General features: G+C 43.2%; 1 protein-coding gene across 2 annotated transcripts in view; it reads right to left on the minus strand.

Annotated features, from left to right (window-relative positions):
- The window catches only part of capn3a (calpain 3a, (p94)), a 41,854-nt gene extending 34,363 nt beyond the window's left edge, over positions 1 to 7,491 (minus strand). For both annotated transcript variants that reach the window (XM_056296509.1, XM_056296508.1), the window contains exons 1-4: positions 7,240 to 7,491; positions 6,539 to 6,608; positions 4,446 to 4,564; positions 2,801 to 2,934 (exon numbers count right to left, since the gene is read on the minus strand). In XM_056296509.1, coding sequence (XP_056152484.1) covers positions 2,801 to 2,934; positions 4,446 to 4,564; positions 6,539 to 6,608; positions 7,240 to 7,491 — 575 coding nt within the window. The remainder of the gene's footprint in view (positions 1 to 2,800; positions 2,935 to 4,445; positions 4,565 to 6,538; positions 6,609 to 7,239) is intronic.
- Between the last annotated feature and the right edge of the window lie 6,883 nt (positions 7,492 to 14,374).

Consider the following 14,374-nt stretch of genomic DNA (forward strand, 5'->3'; position numbering starts at 1 on the left):
CCAGATGAAGAGAGCCAGGTTGGGAATTTTGCCAGGACACCGGGGAACCCCCTACTCTTTGCTATAAGTGCCATGGGATCTTTAATGACCACAGTGAGTCAGGACCTCGGTTTAACGTCTCATCCGAAGGACAGCATCTCCTACAGCACAGTGTCCCCATCACTACAGTGGGGAATTGGGATTTGATATTTGTTGTCCCCCCCCCCTTTTCTCTCCAACTGTATCAGGCCAATTACCCCTCTCTTCCAAGTTGTCCTGATCACTGCTACACCCCCTCTGCTGATCCAGGGAGGGCTGCAAACTACCACATGCCTCCTCCGATACATGTGGAATCACCAGCCGCTTCTTTTCACCTGACAGTGAGGAGTTTCGCTAGGGGTACGTACCATGTGGGAGGCTCATGCTATTCCCCTCAGTCCCCCCACCCCCCCGAACAGGTGCCCCGACCAACCAGAGGAGGCGCTAGTGCAATGACCAGGACACATACCCACATTTGGCTTCCCACCCGCAGACACGGCCAATTGTGTCTGTAGGGATGCCCGACCAAGCTGGAGGCAACACGGGGATTTGAACCAGTGATCCCTATGTTGGTAGCCAACGGAATAGACCGCTACGCTACCCAGGCACCCCCTATTTGTTGTTTTTTTTTTATTAGGACCAGAGGGAAGACTGCCCCTGACTGGCCCACCAACACTACTTCCGGCAGCAACTCAGTTTTCCCAGGAGGTCTCCCATCCAAGTACTAGTCGAGACCATACCTGCTTAGCTTCCGTCATTTGGCAGAGCCAGGGTACATGTTGGTATGGCTGCTGGCAATAATGACTCACCTCAGTAGGCTGAGATGAGCCCATAACAAGTGTAGCGTTACACTTTGAAATCCCTGATTAGCAACATAAGCAGAAAGTGGTGAGGAGTGTAAATAAAGCCACAGCAACAGGACAACAGATGGCACAAATATTTGGGTTTTCATTCGAATAGCCACAGAAGTGATAGAGAAAGACATACTAATGACAGAAAAGTGTATGTGAGTTCATTTTAACTGATATTTTTTGAGCGTTTCTAAAGGAAAACTCAAGCACTTTTCAAACTAATCCCTATTTCCCCATCGTTAGGAGTTAAACTGAGTGATATTTAGATGAATCTTTTAAATTTATTCAATACTGGGCAAGCTAGCATCAGCCGACTGCTGCATACTAACCTGCAGTGTAATCCTTCAAGGCAATCATGCTCCCCATTTAACATCCACCAGAAGAGACCTTTTTTGGACGCTAGCAGGCTCAGAATGTTTTGAGAAGAGTCTGCAAATTACTGTCCACTATTAAAAGACAATCCCAGGACAGTCAGTCAGTGTAGTGATAGACCTTTTTTGTGTTTTATTTATTACATTTCTTTCCAACTCTCTCATGCTTCTGCTGTTGTCTCCCTGCAACAACTCACTCCTTGCAGAATTACAGAGCGAGACTTCTACTCTGGGTTACAAATTGATTGATATCTGTATATTCATGACTGATATCATAGCAAAGCACTTTAAAGTCCTTTCATAACTTTCTGAGCTTTTTAATGTCCAAAAAGATGTCTTTTAGTAGACATTATTAGGAGAGTGCAACTTCCTGGATAGGTCACATTTCAGCTTGTTGCACAGCAGTCGGCTGATGCTTGCTTGCTCAATACTGAACCAATTCAAAGGTTTCTGCAACCCACTGCTCATTTTGACTACTAACAATAGGAAAATAGGGCATAGGTTAATACCAGAGTTTTCCTTTAAAGTCCAGATGCTAATTTTGGGCTATGGGAATCTCAAAATAACACTTCTCTGCTATCCCTTTCTTGATTTTTGGAACAGCCAATATGATTGCAAATATAAATCCAATTGAAATGGCCTAAAAGTACACATCTGTTCGTGATGTTAAACTATGAACATATATCACTTTACATCCGAGGACCTCAGTTATCCAAGCAGAAATGTGCAACTTCAACGGTTCTGCGGTTTTAGACTAGGCAAGTGTAATCATATAGTCAAACCCTTAATGTTCAGCTACAGAGTCAAGTAAAACAGCCAACTGCCAGGATGCTCAGTCAACTTCCTTTTTACCAAAATCAGTTTAACGCATGAGAACTAAAATCTTTTTGAAAACATGGCAACCCAGATAACCACCAGTTGAAAAAAGAAAAAGCTGTGTAATAATACTGTAATGGAGGAGTTGGATGCGCCTTCCCGAAAATAAACTCTTACTGTGGTGCTAAACCCAAAAAAATGTGTACTTCAAAACCACATCCAAGGATGTAGGGTAGCACTCACCAATTTGAAAAAGGACAGGGGCAGTGCCTCATTTTCACCAATTTATTTTGGCCAGCAAAACATGCTAAAGTTTTGGCCTACTACTACAGGCCTTCTTCAGAGCATGCTCTGCCCCTACCCTTTTTCAAATTGGTGAGTGCTACCCTACATCTTTGGATGCTAAGTAATAATAATAATAATAATAATAATATATATACATATATATATATATATATATATATACACAATAATGTGTAATATTTGCACTGCACACTGTCTGTACATTCAGTATCGATTGTCTTGTCAATCTGACCATTATGGGTTGTTAACCAAGTTGTCTTTTGGAAATAACCATGAGCTGAACCCTGTTCTAATGTGGAAGACCTAAACATTCAGAAAACGTGCCCAATGGAGATAGAAACTCTTTCTTGAGTTACAGACAGAAGCTATACTATGCTAGCCACCACTTCAGCTCCACAGTCACATACAGTCAGAATACTATTATTCACCAAGTACACCTACTTGGCATAAGCTTTCTCCAGCAGGGCACTCCAGAACTCATTCCTCTCAGCAGACTTGGTAAACACCAGCTGGTTGTTGAAGGTGGGAATCCGGTCGTCAATGACAACATCCACCCAGTCGCCATAGCGCCAGAACTTAAGGACATATGGAAAGGTCAGAACTGTGATTATTAAAGATGCTTGAACAGAGAAAAGACTTTAAATGCAGATGCAGAAATGATTATTTCTTTGTTTAGTATATTCTCATTGTTTTTGATTGATCAATATTGCAATTTTAAGTAGTTTTGTTTGTTAGATATTTCAGGATATTTACTTCTGGATTGTATTAAGATCCCTTCTCATTCCACGGGGTAGGTGACCCCAGGTGTAATGGTTTCATTATTTCCATCCTCTTCCACTGAGGTCACCATGAATCTCGTCCACCAATGTATGTACTTTTCATTGTATTTTCATGTGCTAATATGGAGAGGTGTGGACTCGAATCACATGACTTAGACTTCAGCCACACCCACACTCACATCACAGATTTGATGACTTTGGACTTGACTAAATAAAACTGAAAAAGACTTGCCACTGACTTTGACTCCCCCCCCCATTGTACTTGGCCAATTATCCCACTCTTCCGAGCCATCCTGGTCACTGCTCCACCCCCTCTGCCGATCAGGGGAAGGCTGCAGACTACCCCATGCCTCCTCCCATACATGCGGAGTCGCCACCCGCTTCTTTTCACCTGACAGTGAGGAGTTTCACCAGGGGGACGTAGCACGTGGGAGGATCACGCTATTCCCTTCAGTTCCCCCTCACCCCTGAACAGGCGCCCCAACCGACCAGAGGAGGTGCTAGTGCAGCGACCAGGACTAATAACCACATCCGGCTTCCCACCCGCAGACATGGCCAATTGTGTCTGTAGGGACGCCTGACCAAGCCAGAGGTAACACAGGGATTCGAACCGGCGATCCCCGTGTTGGTGGGCAACGGAATAGACCGCCACACCACCCAGATGCCCCGACTTTGACTTTTAACACCAGTGACTCATGACTTCACTTGGACCTGAGCCTTTTGACTTGAAAGACTTGACACCATCTCCAAGACCAAAGATAGAATACTTTTTAAAAAGCGTGCAGCCAATCAAATCTTCATTTCCATAATCACAGATCCACTTTAAATCAATCCATAACTTGAAAAGCATTAATGAAGCAGTCACCTGTTATGCCCGATATGTTTATTTCTGTTATTGTGTAACTGTATTGTTTGTGATAATATGTGGAGTGTCTGTTGTTGTCCATGTATGTATTGTGCTGCAGGCCGTGAAGTGTACCAAAAACAAATTCCACCAGCCTTGGTTGTGTGGCTAATAGAATAATCTATCTATCTATCTGTGATTTGTGTAAATTTAGTATATTAACTATTGCTGTGTTGCTAAAATTTTGAAATGACATTAAATTTGAAGAAAAACCCATAATGACTTGTTTAGGACTTGGGACTTGAAAAACAATGACTTGATCTCACCTCTGCGAATATCTAAAAACTCAGCTCATGCTAATCACACACGTGTATGTCACAACAAAATGATTAAATAAAGTTTTTGATATTAGCATGAGAGCTAAAAGGGCAACAGTATGAATGAATGGTAGGTCGTTTCTGACCTGGAAGTGGAAGATGCCAGCATAGTTCTCCGAGAAGCTCTGGTCCTGTGGAACAACTCGGTAGAGAAGCTTGTCGTTTAGAGTGAGACAGGCAATGGCAGCCAGCAACCAGCAGTCACCTGTACCAGAATAACAATTCGCTTCAGTTCTTTCCACTTAATCCACCACCGCAGTTGACTCTTCATGACAGGCATAAAAACTACATCAGCAACACGAGCAATAAATACTAATGGTAACTTTGACAGGAGTGATAAGCTAACTACAATTTGTACAATAAAAGCCATTCTAAAATGTTTAAATGTATGTAAATTTCAGAATAACTTGAAGATTTTATTGATTACTTTAGAGGCAGAGCCAGGCGTTGTGCCCGAGTTAAAAGCTGACCATTTAGCCACCTCAAGACAAGTCTATCCTCCTTGTTCCAGTCTAAGATATACAGGTGACTATGTCCTTGAGATCAGGGCCCCTAGTCTTTGGAAAAGCCTACATGAAAAAGTCCAGCTAACCTCTTCGCTTTCATCTGTTTAAATCTTTCCTGAAAACTCTTCTTTGTTTCCTTTCCTTTTGTTGTTCTCCGTCATGTTAATTTGTTTTGGTTTTTCACGCTGTGCTAGGCTTGTACTGCTGCTTTGAAAACTAAAAGGGACAAATACACTTGATTTGGGTTTTTACACTTGATTTTGTTTTGGCTGAAATTAGTTTAAATGGTTGAGCCGAAGGGAAAATAACAGAACCCGAGCGGCAGTCAGATGGGTTGCAGAACTGGACAATGTCACTGTTGGAACATTTTGGTTCAGCGGCTGGTTCACATATTTTATATTTGATGTAAACTGATGCTTTTCTTTTTTTCTTATTGGATTAAAAATATGATCTAAGAGACATAATTGTTTTTTTCCCCACATCTGTAGGTCTACATAGCACCAGCTTCTCTAAATTGAATCTCTCATTTAATTTCTGTTGATGCCTTGAAAATTGTAATATAATCTACAAAAAAAAACAGTACCAAGTGGTATTTTTCGATTCCCAGTTGTCATGAGTATTCTACCAAAGCTTTTACCTGTCCTTCATTCCTTAAGAGAACTATTGTAAAGTCCTGCACCTTGCATTGTTAATTCAGTTAAAAATAAATCCAAAGACCTACTGTAAGTTCTCTAGAGACACAAGTTTTTGTTTTGCTGGAGGAAAAAGGCAACTTGTGAGTGCTGATGTGTGCATTTTCTGATTGTCCAGGTGTGTGCCAGAGTGTTGGCCAGCAGAGCAGCTGGGAACAATGTCAGTTTTTTCAACAGGCAGCGGAGAGCAGTGTCTGCCTAGAGACCTTTGTCCCTTTTTGGTACCCTTTATTCCCTGCCAGGGCAGGACAACAATGAGAATGCTGCTGGCTAGATTCCCTTCCGAAAGAGTAAGCAGAATATGGGGAGGCTGTGGCAGGCAGTGAGGCCATGTGCGGGGGAAAATTGATGGGATATTTGCAAACATGTTATTCCCAGGCTGCCTGATTGCAAATGGAGGCTGAATTTTAAATGTTAACTGAGAGATGCAAGCGGTTCACTGCTGTATGTCTTGCATGGTCCCATTGCACTGGTCGCCTTATCCTCGTACCGTGCCTGTGCCGCCACCACCGTTCCACGGTATTTACCATGCTTGGCAAATAAGGATATGTTGAGACGTTTGCCTTTTGGCATGTAGAACTATGACCTCCGAATTGCTCTCAGTCATTCTTCTACCATCATTCCACAGATGTCTACTTCATTGCAGCTGATGTCCATCCATGTAGGCTATTTTGGGGATGGGAGTCAATTCATTTTCTGTTAAGTTAACTAGTGTAAATGGAAACTGAATTAAATTTATTAATAACAGGCTCACTCATGAAAGCTTGAAACTGAAAATATACATTAAATTTAATTAAAGGAACCTTTGAATTTCAGAGAATATCCAATCACTGAATCGAATGAACTGAAAACACATTCACACTACCCCTGAAGAAGCCGTTTGGATGTTTTCATCAGGATAATAGTAGTAATAATAATAGTGGTAATAGCAATAGTAATAATAATGTAGAAATAATAATGATAATAATAGGGATAATTTACCAAGATCTCCCTGGCAGATGTCTGTCCTGCTAGCTCCTCCCACAACAAACTGAGGGTTCTCACAGATCTCCTGCAGACAAAGTCATGAACAAAGCATCAACCAAAGTACACAAACTACTATCACCCTAATAAAAGTGACCTGACTCCATCTTGATATCAAACTCAAGACATAAAAATATCCCGAACTGAAGTGAATGAACATTGACTGGGGCTTAGCGAATGCAAGGTAGAACGTCCATGATAACTTCATGTCAACTCCAACAGAAGCAAAACATTGAAACAATTCGAGTCCGTAAGTCAAATTCATTTGGGACATTTACACTTTGCTGACTTTATCAAAAGGAATTCTGATTCTTTGACGTTCTGCTGCCAGAACATGATTCTAATCCATCCACACAGGCCAGGTGTGGGGTACTGTTGTCCCAGAGGTCTCTCAGTTGGCCAACTACATCTTCAGGTGAAAAATATCCCACAGACCAGGAGCAATAGAGGTTTCTCCCCTCAAATTTTTAGTTCTTACCACATGATAATCCCTCGAAAAATGTGAAAGTCATGTTATTTCCACGCCTGGGTTTGACCTTGTGAAGGTAATGTCTAACTTCCCACACGCCTGGTGCATCCCCCGTTTACTAAACCTTGCCGACCAACGCTCTTCTCCACGCACCAACCCTGTCTAACACCCCCGTCTTCCCTCCGCCTACCTTGGGCCTCTTCCAGATGATGTTCTTGACCTTGTTGGACTTGTGCCCGAGTTCCTTGTAGCCCAATGACTCCACGGTAGCAGCAAAAGTGTCGTCCTCGAAGAGGATTTTCTTCTGAACGCACTCCTGTTTCAGGGTGTTGAAGTCCTGCCCGGTGAAGCGCAGGGGCTTGCAGAGAGAGCCTTCCCCGTCCCTCCTCTCTCGCTCCCGGATCAACCGGTCGCAGAAAAAGCCAGAGGGTGTATAGGGCATTTCGTCTCAGCCGACTTTTTATTATTTTTTTTTTTAAAAACTGGCTTTTGCCCACTTGTAACTAAAGTCTTTCAAGCCTAAAAACCCTGGCATAAATCCAAACAGCTAATCTCTGATTGGCTCTTTGTTTGAGTGACGTCCCCCTCCCCTCGGTCACAGAGTAGATGCAAAGGCTAGGTGTGAAAGACATTCACTTGACATGCGTTCACTTCTACATTACCATGCACACACTTAGACACTCTCTCTCTCACACACACACTCTCTCTCTCACAAACACACACACACACACGCACACACACACACACACACACGCACACACACCTGCGTACAAACCAAGCAAAAGTCTGTTTGTTGCATTCTCATTGGCCTGGGGAACAATGATCTTTCCCCAGCCTGTAGTGCTCTGGTGCCATCATTGTTGGGTGACACAAAGGCCAGTGGGCCGCACCAGAGGGCATGTAAAGAGTGGGGGGTTGATGCCCTGCCTCAGCAGAAGGCATTCAAGCCCATTAAACCTATTCTCAATGGAGCTCAGCATCGAGCAGTCTCAGCACAACCACGGCAGGCTAAAATTAAGCAGAGGAAGGCTATCCATTTTTTTATATCACAACTGGAAATAACACCACTTGAGTCTGCTTGTGTGCTGTCCTAAGCGACACAAATCCAGTCAGGGTTACCGACAAAAGATAAAGCTAAAACTATTACAGCACTGAATGCTAAGTTCTCTGAGGCCCCCCACTCCCCAAACATATTCAGGAATCAGGAACACTTTGTCATTTCATTTCATGTACTTGTGTATGTGAAGTGAAACGAAATATCGTTTCCCCCAGCCCACAGCAGTGCAACACAAAGACAAAAACACATCCAAAAACTACAAGAACACACATATCCAAACTAGAACACATACATCCAAAATAGAACACATATATCCAAACTAACAACACATATATATCCAAACTAACAACACATATATCCAAACTAACAACACATATAGCCAAACTAACAACACATATATATCCAAACAACACATATATAGCCAAACTAACAACACATATATCCAAACTAACAACACATATATAGCCAAACTAACAACACATATATAGCCAAACTAACAACACATATATAGCCAAACTAACAACACATATATCCAAATTAACAACACATATATATCCAAACTAACAACACATATATCCAAACTAATCAACAACAAAAAAATCACTGACCAAGAGAACGAACGTGAGCCTGGATGACTGTCGGGACTGACGGTCTGCATGGGCTAGCAGTTAGCTTAGCCTGCCCCGCTTCTGTGTCCTGTCAGACCACCCTCGGTGTTACCTCTTCGGGCACAGCTCCAGGCAGGGCCGTGGTCTCTGGGTCGGGCACAGCTCCAGGCAGGGCCGGGGTCTCTGGGCCCACAGCAGGCCAGGCTCTCCCTGCTGATTCAGCGCCAGCTCTCCCAGACATCAGATGAAGACACAAACTAAGACACAAACGTGGAAAAAGACACTGCATGGATGGTACTGTGTGAGGCCGCCGCAAACATAAGTTTGCGCCGCCATTGTCCCACACCGGTACTGAGTGAGGCCGCTGCAAACATGAATTCGCACTGCTATCTTCCTTTAAGATGCCTAGATCTTTCATCTAATATGCCTCTATCTTAAGGGGAAAAAAAACATAAAACAACAAAACAGAAACTACCATTTCACCATGCTTTACATGTTCAGCAAACAATTCTCTATCATACGTTCTCTGTAAAGACCCAGGGATGTGTTTGATATGTGTTGTTGTAAAGTGCTGTGGCCTTGATCCTTATGCACTTTATGAAGTGTTGATTGTAACGGTTGTGATCTTGGGAATTAATATTACATTTTCTTCATTCAGCAGACATTTCTACTGAAAACGACTTCCAAAATTGTCAGCAAATTAGCAGATTTGTGTGTTGACATACAGGTGTCTTAATATATATACATATATTAGTTATATTATTAGTGATCATGTCATTTGCAACAGGCATGAATACTGGGATGCTTGTTGATATATTTTGTTCTTATTTCTGTTTCTTATTTATCTTTTATTTCTATTGGTTTCTGTTTCTATTTTCTTATCTTGTATCTTGTTAGTTTTAGTTATTAGAGCCTGAGTGTCTGTAATAGAACCCAATTTCCCCTTGGGGATGAATAAAGTATTCTGATTCCCATTCTGATGGCATCCAGCGCTTTACCTGTGCCCCTGTCCATAGGGTTAATGGTTGTGTCAGGAAGGGAATCCGACGTAAAATTTTGCCAAATCGCTACACGGATTGACAAGACCACACCGGATCGGTCCAGGCCCGGGTTAACAGCGGCCGCCATTGGTGCTGTGTCCTCAGAGGGTACCGATGGAAACTGTAAAATCCGCTGTGGCAACCCCTGAGAAACAGGGAACAAGCCGAAAGAAGAAGAATCAGGAATCAGGAACACTTTGTCAACACTGTATTTTGTTATGGTCATGCCAATAAAGCAATTTGAATTTTCATTTCACTTCGTGTTCTTGTGTAGATGAAATTAATCGAAGTATCGTTTCCCCCAGCCCACAGCAGTGCAACATAAAGACAAACACAATGACAAAAACACATGTTCAAATTACAAGAACACATATATCCAAACTAAACACAGATATCCAAACCAAGCAACAAAAAAATCACTGTCCAAGAGAATGAACGCTGGCCAGGATGACTGTCAGAACTCCTGGTCTGCATGGGCTAGCAGTTAGCTTAGCTGTCCCCACTTCCGTGTCCTGTCAGACTGCCCTTGGTGTTTCCTCTTTGGGCGCAGCTCCGGTCAGGGCTGTGGTCCCTGGGCCCACTGGACGCAGCAGACCAAGCTCTCCAAGTCGATCCAACGCTAGCTCCCCCAGCCATCAAACGAAAACACAAAATATCCAAAGGAAAGAAAGAAGCAATAAGAAGTAAAAGAAGAACAAGAAATAATCATGTCAATTGCAATTAGTGTGTGTGGTGTCTTAAGCATCCCCTGTGAGACCATATGAAGGGAAAACAAGGGCAGATGTTGTCTTGTTGTCCAGAGACATCCATCCATCATCCAAGCTGCTTGTCCCAATCGGGGTCACGGGATGCTGGAGCCTATCCCAGCAGTCATTGGCCGGCAGGCGGGGAGACGCTCTGGACAGGCCGCCAGGCCATCACAGGGCGTGGCAATGTTGAGGGTGTGATTTATGGCTGAGAATACCATGTAGACTACCATGATAGTGAACAGTCTTGAGCAGCCTGGTCAATGTCCCAGCTAATGACATCACAATACTATAATTTTTCTATTTCTGCTATTTCATATCAATACCGGGGAAATTCCACAATTCAATACCACAGACCACCCCCCTCAAAAAAAAAAAAAAACACACAAAACAAACAACAAAAGTCCCATCCCAAACGCTCACTAAAATTACTATGAACAGTATCAAACCTGGCATATAGCCCTCAAATAAATTCAAGTGAACAATATTTTATTGATTTTTTTCTTTCTTTTTTTTTTTACATGGTGATGGTGGTCGCGTGGCTCAGGTCCTGGGCTGTTTCGGTGGATCTGGACACTGCTTGGCATCCTCCTCATCATATCCCTCATATATTTTATAATACTGTTATAATTCAGTTATCCTCTTTCAGTGTTGTATTGTGTAAATTGTGTAAATACAACATCCATCGCACGATGTTCGTCTTGGGAGAGCGATTCCTCCTCTGTTGCTCTCCCTGTGGTTTCTTTCTATTTTTTCTCCCTGTTAAAGGGTTTTAAAAAAAATTGTTTTTTTTAAGGGAGTTGTGAGGGTCTAGGGACAGGATGTTGTGTTGCTGTAAAGTCCCTTGAGGCAAATTTGCAATTTGTGAGACTGGGCTATACAAATACAATAAGCAGCTTTACAGGAGTGGCATATAGCCTGAAAGTAGTTAAATGAAGATAATTTAGGCTATCAATTACAAATTACAAAAAGAATATCACTGTCAAAATACAGCAGAGATCAGTGGCTCTCAGTCATACAGCCATGTGTTGTGGTTTGAATCACAGCAGTACACACGCTGGCTGATTTCACTGACTTTGTCTGGTTGAAGCTGTGTAAATCAGTGAAATAAGCTGGTTTAGAGTTGGAAAATAAGTCTGCGAAAACCTGCAACTTTGCAGTTTTCTCTTGGTCGGCAACATAAACCACAATGCCATCGGACTATGGGTACCTGCAGCTGTATGCGAGTACGTATAGTGCATACATTCATTCAGATGACAATCTGATTTTCAACCAATTGTCCGTTTCTGCCTTAAGGGACGGCTTCACCTTTTCTTTAACCGAGGCCTCAACGACCAAGACGGTCGTTATGACCGTTTTGGATTTTCACATTTTAATAACTTTGTGGGAAAAAAACAAAAAGAAAAGAAAAGATACAGACCTGCCGCTCCCCGAATTCTCCTAAAATTGCATATATTTGCTTTAAAATTAGTTTTAGAGCAATCGCACAACAAAAAAAAAGGTTACGATAAGCTCTACCTAATACGACCATGGACCGTCTCGTAATTTATACGTCATCGAGCGCGTCATGTCACTAGTTATGACGTGTTTGGTCGCGTCATTTCCTTTGCGACGTTCACTGCTCTGCCCTAGAATAAAAAACCTATCAGTAGTGCAGAGAAATAGTCTAAATTTGATTTTTGATTATTGCCAACATGTCTGGTTACAGACGCCGTTACCGACGCACTGTGACTACCACCGACGCGACGCGTTGCAGCATTTACAGGCGTTGGGCAGCGGCCATTTTAAATTGTTTAAAAAATATTAAAAGTTGTTAAAATTTTAATTTTGGTGTCACTTAGTTTCATAACAGACATACTAACATATGTAATGCATTAATATCTCAATTGGGTATTTATCTTGGCAGAATAATAAGTTTAAAAACAGCGGCGGTCAAAATGACCGCTCACGGTCGCTCTGGTAGTTTTTAAGTTCCGAAGTTCCGGTCCTTGTTTGGGACTGTTTCAGTGGTTATACTGGGAGGTGGCGAGTATTGGGCCTGATTTCCTACTTGCCAACAAGAATGCGAAGCGGTGCGGTGGCTTCTCCGCTCCTGGTGCAGTGATCGCCGCGGGTCCATCGGGACCTTAGCATATGGCCGCTCCTAAGCACATGTGTCCGCAGCAGCACCTTCTCGTGGTACCTCCTGTTTTCACCAAGTCTGCTGCGGGGGTGACCGGGTTCCCGGCGGCATAGGCGTTTCTAGCCCATTTTGGGGGGTGCTGCAGCACCCCTAAATTGAACCCCAGCACACCTAAAATTGAAGAGATTTTTTTTATTTTTTACTGTATGTCCATGTTTAATAAGCTGAAGAAATGTCAAAACCATATCCAGTATATGGTTTAAACGTAATATTTTAACAACAAAAATACAGCACCCCCCCATGCTTCGAAAATGGTTTGATCCACCCCCCCAAATTTATCTTGCCTGGCCGGCCAGCACTCTGGGTGCTCAGCACCCCTAAAACTCTAATCTTAGAATCGCCCCTGCCCGGCGGTATAACCGGGTGGGTCGATTGGACTCGTTAGCCTGTCGGGCAGTTCATCTAGGAGAAGGCAAATTCTGATTTAAACCCCTCCCCAGCCCACAGCAGTGCCGGTCCCAAGCCCGGATAAACGGGGAGGGTTGCGTCAGGAAGGGCATTCGGCACAAAATCTTTACCAACTCAAATATGCGGATCATGAGTAAGATTTCCATACCGGATCGGTCGAGGCCCGGGTTACCAACGACCGCCGCCGGTACTGTTAACCAGCAGGGTTGTAGTAACTTATATAATAAACCAGAGCCACTTACCTGTATGCCCACTAGGTGGCAGTAGCGGTCAATTGGTTTACCCATTACTACCTAGCCCATTCCCCGGAAGTAATTCTCTTGCGTAACGTGATGGCTGCGCTGTGTTGCGCTCCCTAAGGTTTTCTTCAGTATACAAGTAAACAAATCCAGTGTGTGTGCTTGTTTCATGTAGTCAGGATACTACAAGGGTGCCGGCGGAAACTATGCTACTGTTGGGCGAAGGAGACGCAGAAGACCGGAAGAAATTGAAACGAATGATGCGCTGTGGCGACCCCTAACGGGAGCAGCCGAAAGTAGTAGTAGTAATTTTCAGGTAATATTGTCACTTTTTCAAGTTCGACCATGTCTCTCCGAAGTTTAAATTGTTCAAAAATATTATTATAGTTTTTAAAATGTTAAATTTTGTGTCACTTAGCCCAGTGTTTCTCAACCCAGTCCTCAAGGAACCCCCCCTATCCTGCAGATTTTCATTGTAACCCTGCATAGGTAGCCCTGCTTGTACTTACTCGACCAATCATCTCGCAGCACTTAATTATGCAAGGTGTGCAACGTCTGACAAAATTCCTTGCTGATTGGTTGAATAACTACAAACAGGTACCTATTCAGGGTTGCAAAGAAAACATGCAGGATAGGGGGTCCTTGAGGACTGGGTTGAGAAACACTGACTTAGCCGCCCAATGACTGCTGGGATAGGCGCCAGCATCCCCGCGACCCTGAGAGCAGGATGAGCGGTTTGGATAATGGCTGGATGGGTAGTTTCTTAACAGACATACTGACACGTGTAATGCATTAATATCTCAATTGGGTATTTATCTTGACAGAATATAGAGTTTAAAAACCGGCGGTCATTTTAGGTAGGAGTGAGATCCCGGTCGTTGTCGTGTTGAAACGTTGCTGGGCATCACTGAGAACTGTACAGACAAAAACTTGACTGATCGCGTCATTTGCCGAGAAACAACGCTTTGCTGAATCTTCCCAGTCGGCTTCCAATGGGACATTCGCTCAAGTCTCCCAAAACCCAGGGCGTCTAGGTAATATAGCG

The sequence above is a fragment of the Lampris incognitus genome, chromosome 16 (assembly GCF_029633865.1).
Source record: "Lampris incognitus isolate fLamInc1 chromosome 16, fLamInc1.hap2, whole genome shotgun sequence".
NCBI classification, from domain to species: domain Eukaryota; kingdom Metazoa; phylum Chordata; class Actinopteri; order Lampriformes; family Lampridae; genus Lampris; species Lampris incognitus.